The sequence below is a fragment of the Hemiscyllium ocellatum genome, chromosome 11 (genome assembly GCF_020745735.1).
Source record: "Hemiscyllium ocellatum isolate sHemOce1 chromosome 11, sHemOce1.pat.X.cur, whole genome shotgun sequence".
Taxonomy (NCBI): Eukaryota; Metazoa; Chordata; class Chondrichthyes; order Orectolobiformes; family Hemiscylliidae; genus Hemiscyllium; species Hemiscyllium ocellatum.
In genome coordinates this window covers 4,176,055-4,190,246 of record NC_083411.1, presented here as the reverse complement: position 1 = coordinate 4,190,246, position 14,192 = coordinate 4,176,055, and the positions used below count along the sequence as shown (strand labels likewise).

Genomic DNA, 14,192 nt, shown 5'->3' with positions numbered 1-14,192 from the left:
TGATGTTATTACAGGGTAGGTCAGATTCCGACAGAAATCTTGTTTGTCAGATCACAGTTTGTTTTTGTTTTAAAGGGATGGTCTGTTATGGAAACATTTGGGTGCAATGTTGCAGATTTGTTTCTAACAATAAAAGAAACAAAGGTAACAGAATAAAGCCAAGCTATTTGCACACGTCGCAAGTTTAGAGATTTTGATTTTAGAGATTATCTAATCTCATTAATCCCAAAGCATTCCTGTACAGATTCCAAACAACCCTGTAAGGTCCCAAAAGCTCTCAGATGGGAAATAGGATGCGCCACAGATCAGTCTCTGGGGGGTCACAGGTAATAGTGTGGGAGCAGGAAGAAACACCATTACAAGAATTTATTTTTTAATTCACTTCATGGGACCCCTGAGAATCAGAAAATGTGTTGCTGGAAAAGCGCAGCAGGTCAGGCAGCATCCAAGGAACAGGAGATTCGACGTTTCGGGCATAAGCCCTTCCTGAAGAAGGCCTCATGCCCGGAACGTCGAACCTCCTGTTCCTTGGATGCTGCCTGACCTGCTGCGCTTTTCCAGCAACACATTTTCAGCTCTGATCTCTAGCATCTGCAGTCCTCACTTACCCCTGAGAGTCAACCATGTATTGCTGTGGGTCTGGAGCCACGTAAGGTAAGGACAATAGTTTCCTTCTCTAAAGGACACCAGTGGACCAGATGGGTTTTCATGGTTTCAACAGTTTCATGGTCATCATGAGACTCTTAGTTCCAGATTCTTTTCATTGATTTCAAATTCCAACATCAGCTGTAGCAGGATTCGAAGCCAGGTCCCAGAACATTAATAGTCTTGTGATAAAACCAGTCATCACCTCCCTGTGTACCTGGCCAGGATTTGATCAATGAGATTGGAACCAGGCTGAGAACAGTAGGACAACACAGGAGAGAGTATGATCAGTATATCAAAGACTGCTGATTGGCGGAAGGATAGGAAAGGAATGTTTACCTTGGTCAGAATCACAGCCATGTGAGATGTCATTTGTAACTAGGAGGAGAGAAAAAATAATTAGAAAAATTCTGACCCCTGCAAGAGATGAAACCAGGCAAGGAGATCACACTGACGTGAGATTTGTGGCGATATAGGGTTTAAGAGCAAGAGTAGGCCTTTTGGCCTTTTGAACTATCCTATCATTCACCAGGTTGCTAGTTGATCTGGTTGTGGTCTCACCCTCACTTTCCTATCTACCCAATAACCCTTGGCTCCTATGTCTATCAGACATCGGTCTAACTCAGTCCTAAATAAATTCAATGATCCAGCTTCCACTGTTTCATGGGAAAGTGAATTCACAAAGTAATGAACCTTTCAGAGAGAAAATCCTCCTCATCTCTGTATTTAAAAGGGAGACCTTTTATTTTAAAACTGTGTCCCCCAGTTCTTATCTCTCCCATAAGGAAATAGCCTCCCAGCATCCATCATATCCAGTTGCTTCAGCATCCTGAATGTTTCAATAAGCTTCATTCTCATTCTTCTCTCCTGAGTGGGTGTGGGCTCAGTGGTTTACGGAGCACAGTGACTCAGTGGTTAGCACTGCTGCCTCACAGCACCAGCGACCGAGATTCAATTCCAGCCTCGGGCAACTATCTGTGCATTCTCCCCGTGTCTGCATGGGTGTCCTCTGGGTGCTCCAGTTTCCTTCCGCAGTCCAAAGATGTGCAAGTTGGGTAGATTAGCCATGGGAAGTGCAGAGTTATAGCAATAGGGTGGGATGCTCTTCGAAGGTTGGTTTGGGCTTGATAGGCTGAATGGCCTGCTTCCACGCTGTAGGGATTCTTTTTTTTTATTTAAAAAGTTCAACCTTTCCTCCTAAGATTATCCCTATTGTAACAGCACTGAACCTTCATTGAATGATTCTAATGCAATAGTGTCCCTTTTCAAATAAAGAGATGAGAGATGACATGGTACACCAGGTGTGGTCTCACCATAGCTCTATACAACTCCTACTTTAACATTTTGTCTAAAATCACTGGCTTTCTATACGATGTGATACTTGCCTCAGTCCAGACTTTGTCTGTCTTTCACTTGAAGGCATCGCTGGCAACAGTCCACCACTCCCTGGGATAAATTATGGTGCACACTTAATATGCACAAGCATCATAATAGCTCACTACCACTGAAATGAAACAAAAATCACAAAATCAGCTCTCCTGCCTCCACGCATCTTTATACTTTATGATCAATAGGGCACAGTGGTTACATCATTGTATGATTCATCAGGAGCTAGTAAAGGGGATTTGTGTGATTCTCTCTAAGCAGATTGCTCATTAAATCCTACACTGTGTCACACATCACTGCGATTTATCAGTGTCTGTGCTGGGACCACAGGGATTCTTCAAAAAATATTTGTTCACAGAATGTGAACATCACTGGTCAGGCCAGCATTTATTACCCAACCTTCAATGCCCAGAGAGCAGTTAAGAGTCAAACACATTGAGTCACACAAAGGCCCAGACAGGGTAAGGATGGCAGATGTTCTTCCCTGAGGGGCATCGGTGAACCAGGTGGGGTTTTCTTGAAAATTGGCAACAGTTTCATTGGACTCTTAATTCCATTTTTTTTTAAAAGTTGAATTCAAATTACACCATCTGGCATGGCAAGATTTGAACCTGGGAATAGTCTGGGGATAATACCAGCAGGTCATCACCTCCTCTCTGACATACTGGCTGTACTACTGCACCGAACCTTCGTGTTATTCAAGGTTTCTCCTTGATTGTGCTACCCTGCTTGTGATGATTTATCTGCCAGGTTTCTGGTGAATGGTACAGTTCACAAAGCAGGGACAGAAGTCTCACTGATGAGCAGTGTGGTGTGGTTAAGAGCAGGTATGTTTTTCTCTCTTGTTGGTTCCCTCACCACCTGCTGCAGACCCAGTCTAGCAGCTATGTCCTTTAGGATCCAATCAACTTGATCAATAGTACTGCTGTTGAGTCACTCTTGGTGGTGGACATTGAAATCCTCCACCCAGAGTACATTCATTGTACATTCAGAGTACATTGTACAATGAAAGTTGCCACCCAGCTAAATAGTGCTGTGAGGAAGGCATATGGTGTACTGGGCTTTATTGGCAGAGGAATTGAGTTCCGGAGTCCTGAGGTCATGTTGCAGTTGTATAAGACTCTGGTGCGGCCTCATCTGGAGTATTGTGTGCAGTTTTGGTCGCCATACTATAGGAAGGATGTGGAGGCATTGGAACGAGTGCAGAGGAGGTTTACCAGGATGTTGCCTGGAATGGTAGGAAGATCGTATGAGGAAAGGCAGAGGCAATTGGGGCTGTTCTCATTGGAGAAAAGACGGTTTAGGGGAGATTTGATAGAGGTGTACAAGATGATTAGGGGTTTAGATAGGGTAGACACTGAGAACCTTTTACCGCTAATGGAGTCAGCTGTTACAAGGGGACACAGCTTTAAATTAAGAGGTGGAAGGTATAGGACAGATGTTAGGGGTAGATTCTTTACACAGCGGGTTGTGAGTTCATGGAATGCCCTGCCAGTAGCAGTGGTGAACTCTCCCTCTTTATGGTCATTTAAGCGGGCATTGGATAGGCATTTGGAAGTTATTGGGCTAGTGTAGGTTAGGTAGGATTCGGTCGGCGCAACATTGAGGGCCGAAGGGCCTGTACTGCGCTGTATTTTTCTATGTTCTATGTTCTAACATGGAAGAGTATTGATTCATCAACTGAGAGAGGTGTAGGTTACATTGTAATCAGCAGGCGGTTTCCTTGCCCATAATTAACCCTGTTGCCATGAGACTTCCTAAGGTCTAAATCAATGCTGAGGACTCCCAGGGAAATTCCCTCCTGACTGTTACTATAGTTCATCTGGATCATAATGCACTGTCATGACAGACAAACAGAGAGAGGAGGACTCGTGGTGTTTTAACCTGGGGGTCATCATGAAGGAGAATCCTTTCATGGTAACTGTTTTGATACAGTTGAGCAGTTGGCTCAGCTGTTTCACCCACATTGCTGTCACTGGGTTAAAATGCAGAAATTCCCTCCCTAAGGGCATTGTGATCTATCTAGAGCACAGGGACTGCAGTGGTTCAAGAAGTCAGCTCACCCCCACCTTCTCAAGGGGCAACTGCAGATGACAATAAATCCTGGCCCAGTCAGCATCACCCATGTCCCATGAATAAACTTAAAGCATGTCAGTGCAGACCATGTTGTGGCAGGAATACTGGCATTCGGTATGGGTCAGTGTGGATCTCATTGGGTCAGTGTGGATCTCATTGGGTCAGTGTGGATCTCACTGGGTCAGTGTCAATCTCATTGGGTCAGTGTCGATCTCACTGGGTCAGTGTGGAATTCACTGGGTCAGTGTCAATCTCATTGGGTTAGTGTCGATCTCATTGGGTCAGTGTCGATCTCACTGGGTCAGGATGGATCTCATTGGGTCAGTGGGGATCTCACTGGGTCAGTGTCGATCTCACTGGGTTTGGATGGATTTCATTGAGTCAGTGTTGATCTCATTGGGTCAGGGTGGATCTCATTGGGTCAGTGTGGGACTCCATCTCATTCGGTCAGTGTAGATCTCATTGGGTCGGTGTGGATCTCACTGGGTCAGGGTGGATCTCATTGGGTCAGGGTGGATCTCATTGGGTCAGGGTAGATCTCATTGGGTCAGTGTGGATCTCACTGGGTCAGTGTGGATCTCACTGGGTCAGGATAGATCTCACTGGGTCAGGGTGGATCTCACTGGGTCAGGGTGGATCTCATTGGGTCAGGGTGGATCTCACTGGGTTAGGGTTGATCTCATTGGGTTAGTGTGAATTTTATAGAGTCAGTGGGCATCTCATTGGGTCAGTGTCGATCTCATTGGGTCAGTGGGGATTTCACTGGGTCAGAGTGGATTTTACTGGTTCAGGGTGGATCTCATTGGGTTAGTGTGGATTTTACTGGGTCAGTGTGTATTTCACTGGGTCAGGGTGGCTCTCACTAGGTCAGCTTGCTTACTGTGGGATTTATTGATCCACTTACTTAAGCACTTTCCATTCAATCCCTGGAAATTGCTCTGGATTATTGGAGACTGATGATTTGTGAGAAATGAATGTTTTCCATTTGGTTCCCCATAGGCCACGTGTCCAGAAAACCTGCAGCTGGTGCTGGTCCTGCGCCCCACCGGATTCTTCCAGCGTGCCATCTCTGACATTAGCTTCCGATTCAATCAGGATGACTTTATCCTGAAACTCCCAGTAAGTATTAATCTTCCCTCTATCTCCTGGTTTCTCATCTCCCTCTCTTAGGTTTCTCCTCTGTGTGACTCCCTCCCTCTTTCTCTGTCTCTATCTCTCTGAGAGTCTACCTCTCTCCCACACTCTGACTCCCTTCCCCTCTCTCTCTCTGACTCTCTTCCTTTGTGTGTGCGTATGTGTCCTCTTTCTCTCTCTCTGACTCTTCCTCTCTCTCTCTCTCTCTGTCTCCCTCTCTGACTCTTTCTCTCTCTCTCTCTTTCTCTCTGTCTGTGTGTATCCCTCTCTCTCTCTGACTCTTCCTCCGTCTCTGTCTGTCTGTCTGTCTCTGTCTCTCAGTGTATCCTTCTCTCTCTGATTCTTCCTCTCTCTCTCTCCCTCTCTCTCTGGCTCTTCCTTTCTCTCTCCCTCTCTCTCTCTCTCTCTGTCTCTCTCTCTCTCTCTGGCTCTTCCTTTCTCTCTCTCTCCCTAGCCCTCTCTCTCTCTGGGTCCCTCTCTCTCTGGATCTTCCTTCCTATCTCTCTCTCTCTGTCTCTCTCTCTCTATCTCTCTGTCCCTCTCTTTCTGGCTCTTCCTGTCTCTCTCTCTCTCTCTCTGTCCTTCTCTCTCTGGCTCTTCCTCTCTCTCTCTGTGTCCCTCTCTCTCTGTGTCTTCCTTCCTATCTCTCTCTCTCTCTCTATCTCTCTGTCCCTCTCTCTGGCTCTTCCTTTCTCACTCTCTCTCTCTCTTTCTCTCTCTCTCTGTCCTTCTCTCTCTGGCTCTTCCTCTCTCTCTCTGTGTCCCTCTCTCTCTCTGTCTTCCTTCCTATCTCTCTCTCTCTCTCTCGCTCTCTCTATCTCTCTGTCCCTCTCTCTCTGGCTCTTCCTTTCTCACTCTCTCTCTTTCTCTTTCTCTCTCTGTGAAGCTCCCTCTTTCTGTGTGTGTGTCTCTCTCTCTAATGGCCATTCTCCCACAGAGATTGCCAATATGGTTCCTAATGGTCTTTACTCTCCCTGGCTATTTTATAACACTTTTATACTTATACAACACCTTTGATTTGCCTTAATGTTACCCAGAAGTGTTTCTATGTGTTTCCTCTTTGCTTTCCTAATTTGCGTCTTGAGTAACCTCCTGCACTCTCTGTACCCCGAAATAACTCAAAAGAGTTACAAAAACAGAAATTGCTGGAAAAGCTCAGCAGGTCTGGCAGCATTTGTGCACAGTAATCCTGGTTAATGTTTCATGTCTGGTGACCCTTCCTCAGAACCCGCCAGACCTGCTGAGCTTTTCCAGCAATTTCTGTTTTCTCCTCTATACTCCTTTCAGGCATTCACTGGGTTGACCTTCCGGGTCCACCATAAGCTTCTCTTCTTTTCCTTATCCAAGCCTGTCCATCCCTTGACTGTCCAGGGCTCTCTGCACCTCCTAGCTACAGCCTTTCCCTTTACAGGAACATGTTGATCACTGCCCTCTCACTCTTACCCTTTGGGATATCTCCCATTGCTCTGACCTGGATTTTCCTGTAAGAAGCTACTCCACTTTGGCCAGAGCCTGTCTTATCATCTTGAAATCAATCTTAGAAACTTCTGGTCTATCTTTGTCCTTTTCTATAAATATCTTAAGGCTTACTGAGTTATAGTCACTACCACCAATATGTTCCCACGGCCCTTCTACACTTACCTGGCTTTGTTTCCTAAAACAAAATCCAGCACACCCCCCTCTTTGTATCTTATCCCCATTTCTCTGCCTTTCTCTGTGTTCCTCTTTCTGTCACTCTCTCTCTCTCTCTCTCTCTCTCTCTCTGACTCTTCCTCTCTCTCTGTCTATCTGTCTGTTTGTCTCTCTCTCTGACTCTCTTTGCCCATTTCTCTCTCTCTCTGTGAATCTCCCTCTCCCTGTGTTTCTCTCTCTCTATGTCTGTCTTTCCCCTCTCTCTTTCTCAGTTTCTCTATATCAGTTTCCCACTGAGTGTCTGTGTCTCTGTCCCTCTCTCTTTCTCTCTCTCTCTCTCTCTCTCACTCTCTGTATCTTGTCCTTTCTCTGCATGTCTTCCCTTCTGCCTGTTATTCTCTCTCTCTGTCTCCCTCTATATTTTCAGATGACTTTTGGAATATTGTGTGCAATTCTGGTCTCCCTGCTGTAGGAAGGGCGTTGTGAAACTTGAAAGGGTTCAGAAAAGATTTAAGGATATTGCCAGGGTTGGAGGGTTTGAGCTATATGGAGAGGCTGAACAGGCTGGGGCCGTTTTCCCTGGAGCATCAGAAGCTGAGGGGTGACCTTATAGAGATTTATAAAATCATGAAGGGCACGGATAGGACAAATAGACAAGGTCTTTTCCCTGGAGTGGGGGAGTCTAGAACTAGAAGGCATAAGTTTAGGGTGAGAGGGGAAAAGATTTAAAAGGGGCCTAAGGGGCAACGTTTTCACACAGACAGCGGTACGTGTATGGAATGATCTGCCAGAGGACGTGGTGGAGTCTGGTGCAATTACAACATTTAAAAGACATCTGGATGGGTATATGAATAGGAAGAGGTTAGAGGGATATGGCCCAAATGTTGGCAAATGGGACCAGAATGGGTTAGAATATCTGTTCAGCATGGATAAGTTGGACCGAAGGGTCTGTTTCTGTTCTGTACATCTCTGTGACTCTATGACTCTAAGACAAACTTGCATTTCTTTACCTCCTATCCTGACATAAGGACATCCTGAAGTGCTTTACAGGCAATAAGGTGCTTTTCAAATGTAAGCACAGTTGTAATATGGCTGTGTTTCTAATGTGATTGATAGCCCCTTCAGCACAGGCCGAATTTCTCTTCCCTTTAACTTCACAGCATCACCCACATTGCGTAGTGACTGCACATCAAGAGTTACATCATTGGCTGGGAGTCACTTTAGGGATGTCGGAGGTCCATAAGACCATAAGACGTAGGAGTGGAAGTAAGGCCATTCGGCCTATCGAGTCCACTCCGCCATTTAATCATGGCTGATGGGCATTTCAACTCCACTTACCCGCATTCTCCCCGTAGCCCTTAATTCCTCGAGACATCAAGAATCTATCAATCTCTGCCTTGAAGACATTTAGCGTCCCGGCCTCCACTGCACTCTGCGGCAATGAATTCAGCAGGCCCACCACTCTCTGGCTGAAGAAATGTCTCCGCATTTCTGTTCTGAATTGACCCCCTCTAATTCTAAGGCTGTGTACATGGGTCCTAGTCTCCTCACCTAACGAAAAACATTTCTTAGCGTCTACCCTTTCCAAGCCATGTATTATCTTGTAAGTTTCTATTAAGTCTCCCCTTAATCTTCTAAACTCCAATGAATACAATCCCAGGATCCTCAGCCGTTCCTTGTATGTTAGACCAACCATTCCAAGGATCATCCGTGTGAATCTCCACTGGACACGTTCCAGTGCCAGTATGTCCTTCCTGAGGTGTGGGGACCAAAACTGGACACAGTACTCCAAATGGGGCCTAACCAGAGCTTTGAGAGAGAGGTTGTGTTTTCTTTATGTTGATGAATTTCCATGCTGTGTTGAAGGTGAAAGCTCCTACGTGTGTGTGTGTGTGTGTGTGTGTGTGTCTGTGTGTGTGTATGTTTGTGTGTGTGTGTGTGTGTGTGTGTCTGAGTGTGTGTTTGTGTCTGTTTCTGTGTGTGTCAGTGTGTGTTTGTGTGTGCCTGTGAGTGTGTGTGTGTCAGTGTGAGAGAGAGACCGAGAGAGAGAGAGAGTAAGCTCCCTTTGCTTTCCCTGCAGGTTGTTATGTTGAGTTCGGTCACCGAGTTGTTGAGGTATATCGATGAAACCCACCTGACACACGAATTTGGTGGCACGCTTGATTACTGTCACAACGAGTGGATTCTGTTCCGAACGGTGAGTATGGCACATTGTGGGGGACCCAGGGATATCAGCAAGAAACCGATACAAAACTACAGCACGTGGTCAAGTCATTACAGTAGGGTCCACAGATTGTCACCAGTAGGGAATGCAGGAGATCATTCTTTACCAGAAAGTGATGAGAATGTGGGACCCAGTATCACAGGGAGGAGATGAATCAATCAGACCGTAAGCCATTGGAACAGAACTAGGCCATTCAGCCCAGCAAGTTTCCCCTGCTGTTTAGGGAGATCATGGCTGATCTAACAATCCTCAACTCCATTTGCCTTTTCCCCATAAGGACATAGGAACTAGGAGCAGGAGTAGGCCACCTGGCTTCTCAAGCCTGCTCCACCATTCAATAAGATCATGGCTGATCTTTCCCCACCCCCACCCACACTCACCGCCCCCATCCGCTCCATCACCCCCCACTCTCTCCCCCACCCTTAATCCCTGCCCTCACCCCACCCACACCCCCACTCTCACCCCCACCCTCCCTCCCACCCTCACCTCCTTCCTCAACCCCCGGTCTCACCACCACCCTCATCCTGACTCCTATCCCCTGCCCTCACTCCCGACCCTTCCCACTCCACTCTCACCCCACTCTTCCCCCCACCCTCACCTCCCACCTTCACGCCCACCCTCACCCCCTCTCACAATGCCAACCCTTTCCCCCACTCTCACCTCTACCCAATCCCCACCCTCACCCTCACATTCATCCTCATCCCCACTCTCACCACCCACACCCCATTCTCCTCCTCACCCACCCCTCACCTCCATCCTCACCCTCATCCCACCCTCACCCCCCACACCCCACTGTCCTCCTCACCCACCCCTCACCTCCATCCTTCTCCTCATCCTCACCCTCGGGTCCGATATGACTCTTCTTCACAATCATCCTGGACTTGAAATGTCGACTGTTTTTCTCTCCACAGATGCTGCCAGATCTGCTGAGTTTCTCCAACATTCTTTGTGTTTGTCTCAGATTGTCAGTATCTGCAGTATTTTACTTTTGTTTGAGGGTTCCGGGTAATGGGTAGCTGTGTTTATATGTGTGTCGGGTTTATTTTAAAATGAGTAGTTATTTTTAATTTAAGCCTGTTGTCTTGTACCAATTAAAAATACGGTGATGTCTAGGAAATAAATATATTCTAAGGACTTTGTGACTTTAAATTTCATGGAGTGATGATGATTATTGAGGCTATTGATTAGTTCTTCTAATTCTGTTTCTGTGTGTCTCCAAATAGCCCACTATGTCAACACAGATATCAAAGGTAATGTTACAATTTGACTGCATCGTCTAATGATGATGTCAGTGAGAATTCAAAAAGAGGACCCTGAAAACCGAAGAATATCCTCCAAAAGTAGGAAGTAGTCCTTAGATTAGATTGCTTACAGTGTGGAAACAGGCCCTTCGGCCCAACTAGTCCACACTGACTCGCCACCCACTCAGACCCATTCCCCTTCACCTAACACTACGAGCAATTTAGCATGCAGATTTTTGGACTGTGGAAGGAAACCAGAGCACACCCACACAGACACGGGGAGAATGTGCAAACTCAACACAGTCAGTCACCTGAGATGGGAATTGAACCTGGGTCTCTGGTGCTGTTAGGCAGCAGTGCTAACCACTGTGCCACTGTGCCATCCTTAAAGGCTCTCAAGTTCTAAAATAACACCTGGGTGAAAATGGGGCTGTGATATTGGTGTTGAGGCTGGGGATACATTTTGTCCATTAGGATCACCCCCACCCCATATCACTCCTCCTTTCATTCCCTCCTGCATGTCCTTCAAAACCTGGCAGCCCTTTGCTCCCTTTCTAGGCTGACTATCCTTCCTTGCCCTAAAAGTCTGGCACTAACCTGGAACATGGATCATTGATCTTCTGCCTGGCCATGAGGTACCAGTGTTGTGCCTGAGGGATGGAATTTCCACTCAGCATGTAACTGCTGTATTCCTGAGTGTGGCCTTGTAGTGCTGAGCAATCTGCTCCCATCGTCCACCCCAATCCACTCCCACCATCATAAATGTTTTCCGAGCAGAAGACCACTTGGCCCATCATGTCTCTGGTGTCTTAGTCTTGTTCCTCACCCTTTACCCATAGCCCAGGAATCCTCATTTGTATCTTCAGAGGTGGAAGTATCTGTGAATGGGATTTGACAACATGGAGCTGGAGGAGGCTCATGTGCAGCATAAATACCAGTATAGACCAATTGGGCTGAATGGCCTGATTCTGTGCTGTAAAATTCTGTCTCAAGTCATGTGGTATTTCTGTGTGTTGAATCTGTTGTGGGTGATTCAGATACTCGTGTTAGTGGTGTTCAGGTCAGAGAGTAAACCATGACTAATGGTTTCCATGGTGATTCAAAAACTCATGGTTCTTAATGTCTTTATTTTGCATTTTTATAATTCTTACCAATGCGGTACTGCGGGGATCAGTGTTGGGACCGCAGCCTTTTACAATATATATTAATGATATAGAAGTAATAACATTAGCAAATTTGCTTATGATATTAAGCTGGGTGGCAGGGTGAAATGTGAGGAGGATGTTAGGAGATTACAGGGTGACCTGGACAGATTAGGTGAGTGGTCAGATGCATGGCAGATGCAGTTTAATGTGGATAAATGTATGGTTATCCACTTTGGTGGCAAGAACAGGAAGGTAGATTACTACCTCAATGGAATCAATTTAGGTAAAGGGGCAGTACAAAGAGATCTGGATGTTCTTGTACACCAGTCAATGAAGGTAAGCATGCAGGTACAGCAGGTAGTGAAGAAGGTTAATAGCATGCTGGCCTTCATAACAAGAGGGATTGAGTATAGAAGCAAAGAGGTTCTTCTGCAGCTGTACAGGGCCCTGGTGAGACCACACCTGGAGTATTGTGTGCAGTTCTGGTCTCCAAATTTGAAGAAAGACATTCTAGCTATTGAGGGAGTGCAGCGTAGGTTCACGAGGTCAATTCCTAGAATGGCAGGATTACCTTACACTGATATTCTGGAGCGACTGGGCTTGTATACCCTTGAATTTAGAAGACTGAGAGGGGATCTGATTGAGACATGTAAGATTATGAAAGGATTGGACACTCTGGAGGCAGGAAACAGGTTTCCGCTGATGGGTGAGTACCGAACCAGAGGACACAGCCTAAAAAATATGGGGTAGACCATTTAGGACAGAGATGAGGAGAAACTTCTTCACCCAGAGAGTGGTGGCTGTGTGGAATGCTCTGCCCCAGAGGGCAGTGGAGGCCCAGTCTCTGGATTCATTTCAGAAAGAGATGGATAGAGCTCTCAAAGATAGTGGAATCAAGGGTTATGGAGATAAGGCAGGAACAGGATACTGATTAAGGATGATCAGCCATGATCATATTGAATGGTGGTGCAGGCTCGAAGGGCAGAATGGCCTACTCCTGCACCTATTGTCTATTGTCTATTGAGGACTCGTTCCTGTTGGTGTTTGTTTGACAAACCTCCTTCTCCTTCTGTCCCTCTCACTCTTTCACTCTATGCTTCTCCCTCTCTCTTGTTCTATCTGTCTCTGTCTAATCCTTTCACTCTCTTTCTCTGTTTTTACCTATGTCTCATTCTCTGTCTCTGTCTCTCTCTCTCTCTCTCTGTCTGTCCTTCTCTCTGTGTTGCACTCTGTCTCTCCTCTCTCTGTCCTTCTCTCCCCGTATTGCACTCTGTCTCCCCTCTCTCTGTCCTTCTCTCCCCGTGTTGCACTCTGTCTCCCCTCTCTCTGTCTCTTCCTGTGTTTCTGTCTTTCTGCCTCTCTCACTGTCTGACTCACTCTGTGCCTCTGCGTCTCCATGATTCTAGCAGTATCCTTATTCATTTCAAATTATTAGGTTAAATTAGAGGAATATCAGGTAAATGAGCTGTGTTCATACTCGACAGTAGCTTTAGGCTGGTAATTGGAAAAGGAGGGACAATATAATTTAATTCCTCTGAGGATCCAAAGCTTTTAACAATATTTGCAACAACTTCCATTTTTACTAAGTCAGTTTTATGAAATTCCAGTTGGAGTCTTGTCCCAGGGGAAGAAATTCCCACAATTTGTGTCTCTCGGGTTGGTGAGGCTCGGTCCTGGGAGTGTGATCTCACAAAATAAATCTTTGTGTTTTTTGGTCTGACACTGAGCAGCCTTGGCTTGGAGATTCTTACAGGAGATCAATCTGCCATTTACTCCAAAATACTGATTGTAAATTTATAAATCTTTGGAGTGTCACAGTATAAATAGAACAAAGACCTGCCAAAACAGACTGATGCAAATAAATTCAGATTCTCATTGACTGCACATTCCACCCATGGTGTTTAACATTGAGCTGCACAGTGAACAACACAGAACAATAGAACGATAATTAATTACGCAGGGTGAATACCTGCCAAGTATTCACTATTTTAATCTCAAAGAAAAATACACTGAGATTTCTGTGAAGTAATCTGTTTTATTACAAAGCTGTTGTTTTATTCCCAGTTCACAAATAATACACATCAAAAGTGAAACTCTCTGTAAGGTTCAGTCTCTAAACTCCCAAATGCCTAGACGGACCATTCCATTTCTTCCATAGGGAACTAACAATTGAACCTGGAATGAACATGGAATAAATGTACATCCAGCTTGTAATTCTCATGCATCCCTCCAGTTACATCAGTGCAAGTTCCTTCAGCCTAATTAGTTGAATGTTTGATCTAACAAACGCCAACAGAGAAACAGCAAAGTCACCAAAGCCTTTCTAGACCTGATTATAGATTTTCCTGCTCCACCTAGCAATGTAGATGAGTCAAGTCAAAGACTTGGGGTAAGCAGTTCCAGGAAGGTTGTAACCTGGACTGGGCAGAGTGTCTCATGAGGAAAGGTTTCCATGATGTGGAAGTCCTGGTGTTGGACTGGGACTGGGGGTGGGTGGACAAAGTCAGATACCTCACAACATCAGGTTATGGTCCAACAGGTTTATTTGAAATCACAAGCTTTCAGGATGCTGCCCCTTTGTCAGGTGAGGTGATCACTTCACCTGACAAAGGATCAGCCTGTCAAAAGCTTGTGATTTCAAATAAATCTGTTGGACCGTAACCTGATGTGGTGTGGCTTCTGATTTTGAAGAAAGGGTGGAAGGGCAAG

General features: G+C 45.8%; 1 protein-coding gene across 2 annotated transcripts in view; it reads left to right on the top strand.

Annotated features, from left to right (window-relative positions):
• Positions 1–14,192, top strand: part of mcf2a (MCF.2 cell line derived transforming sequence a) — a 199,047-nt gene that overhangs the window by 96,908 nt on the left and 87,947 nt on the right. For both annotated transcript variants that reach the window (XM_060832397.1, XM_060832396.1), the window contains exons 5-6: positions 5,107–5,226; positions 8,954–9,070. In XM_060832397.1, coding sequence (XP_060688380.1) covers positions 5,107–5,226; positions 8,954–9,070 — 237 coding nt within the window. The remainder of the gene's footprint in view (positions 1–5,106; positions 5,227–8,953; positions 9,071–14,192) is intronic.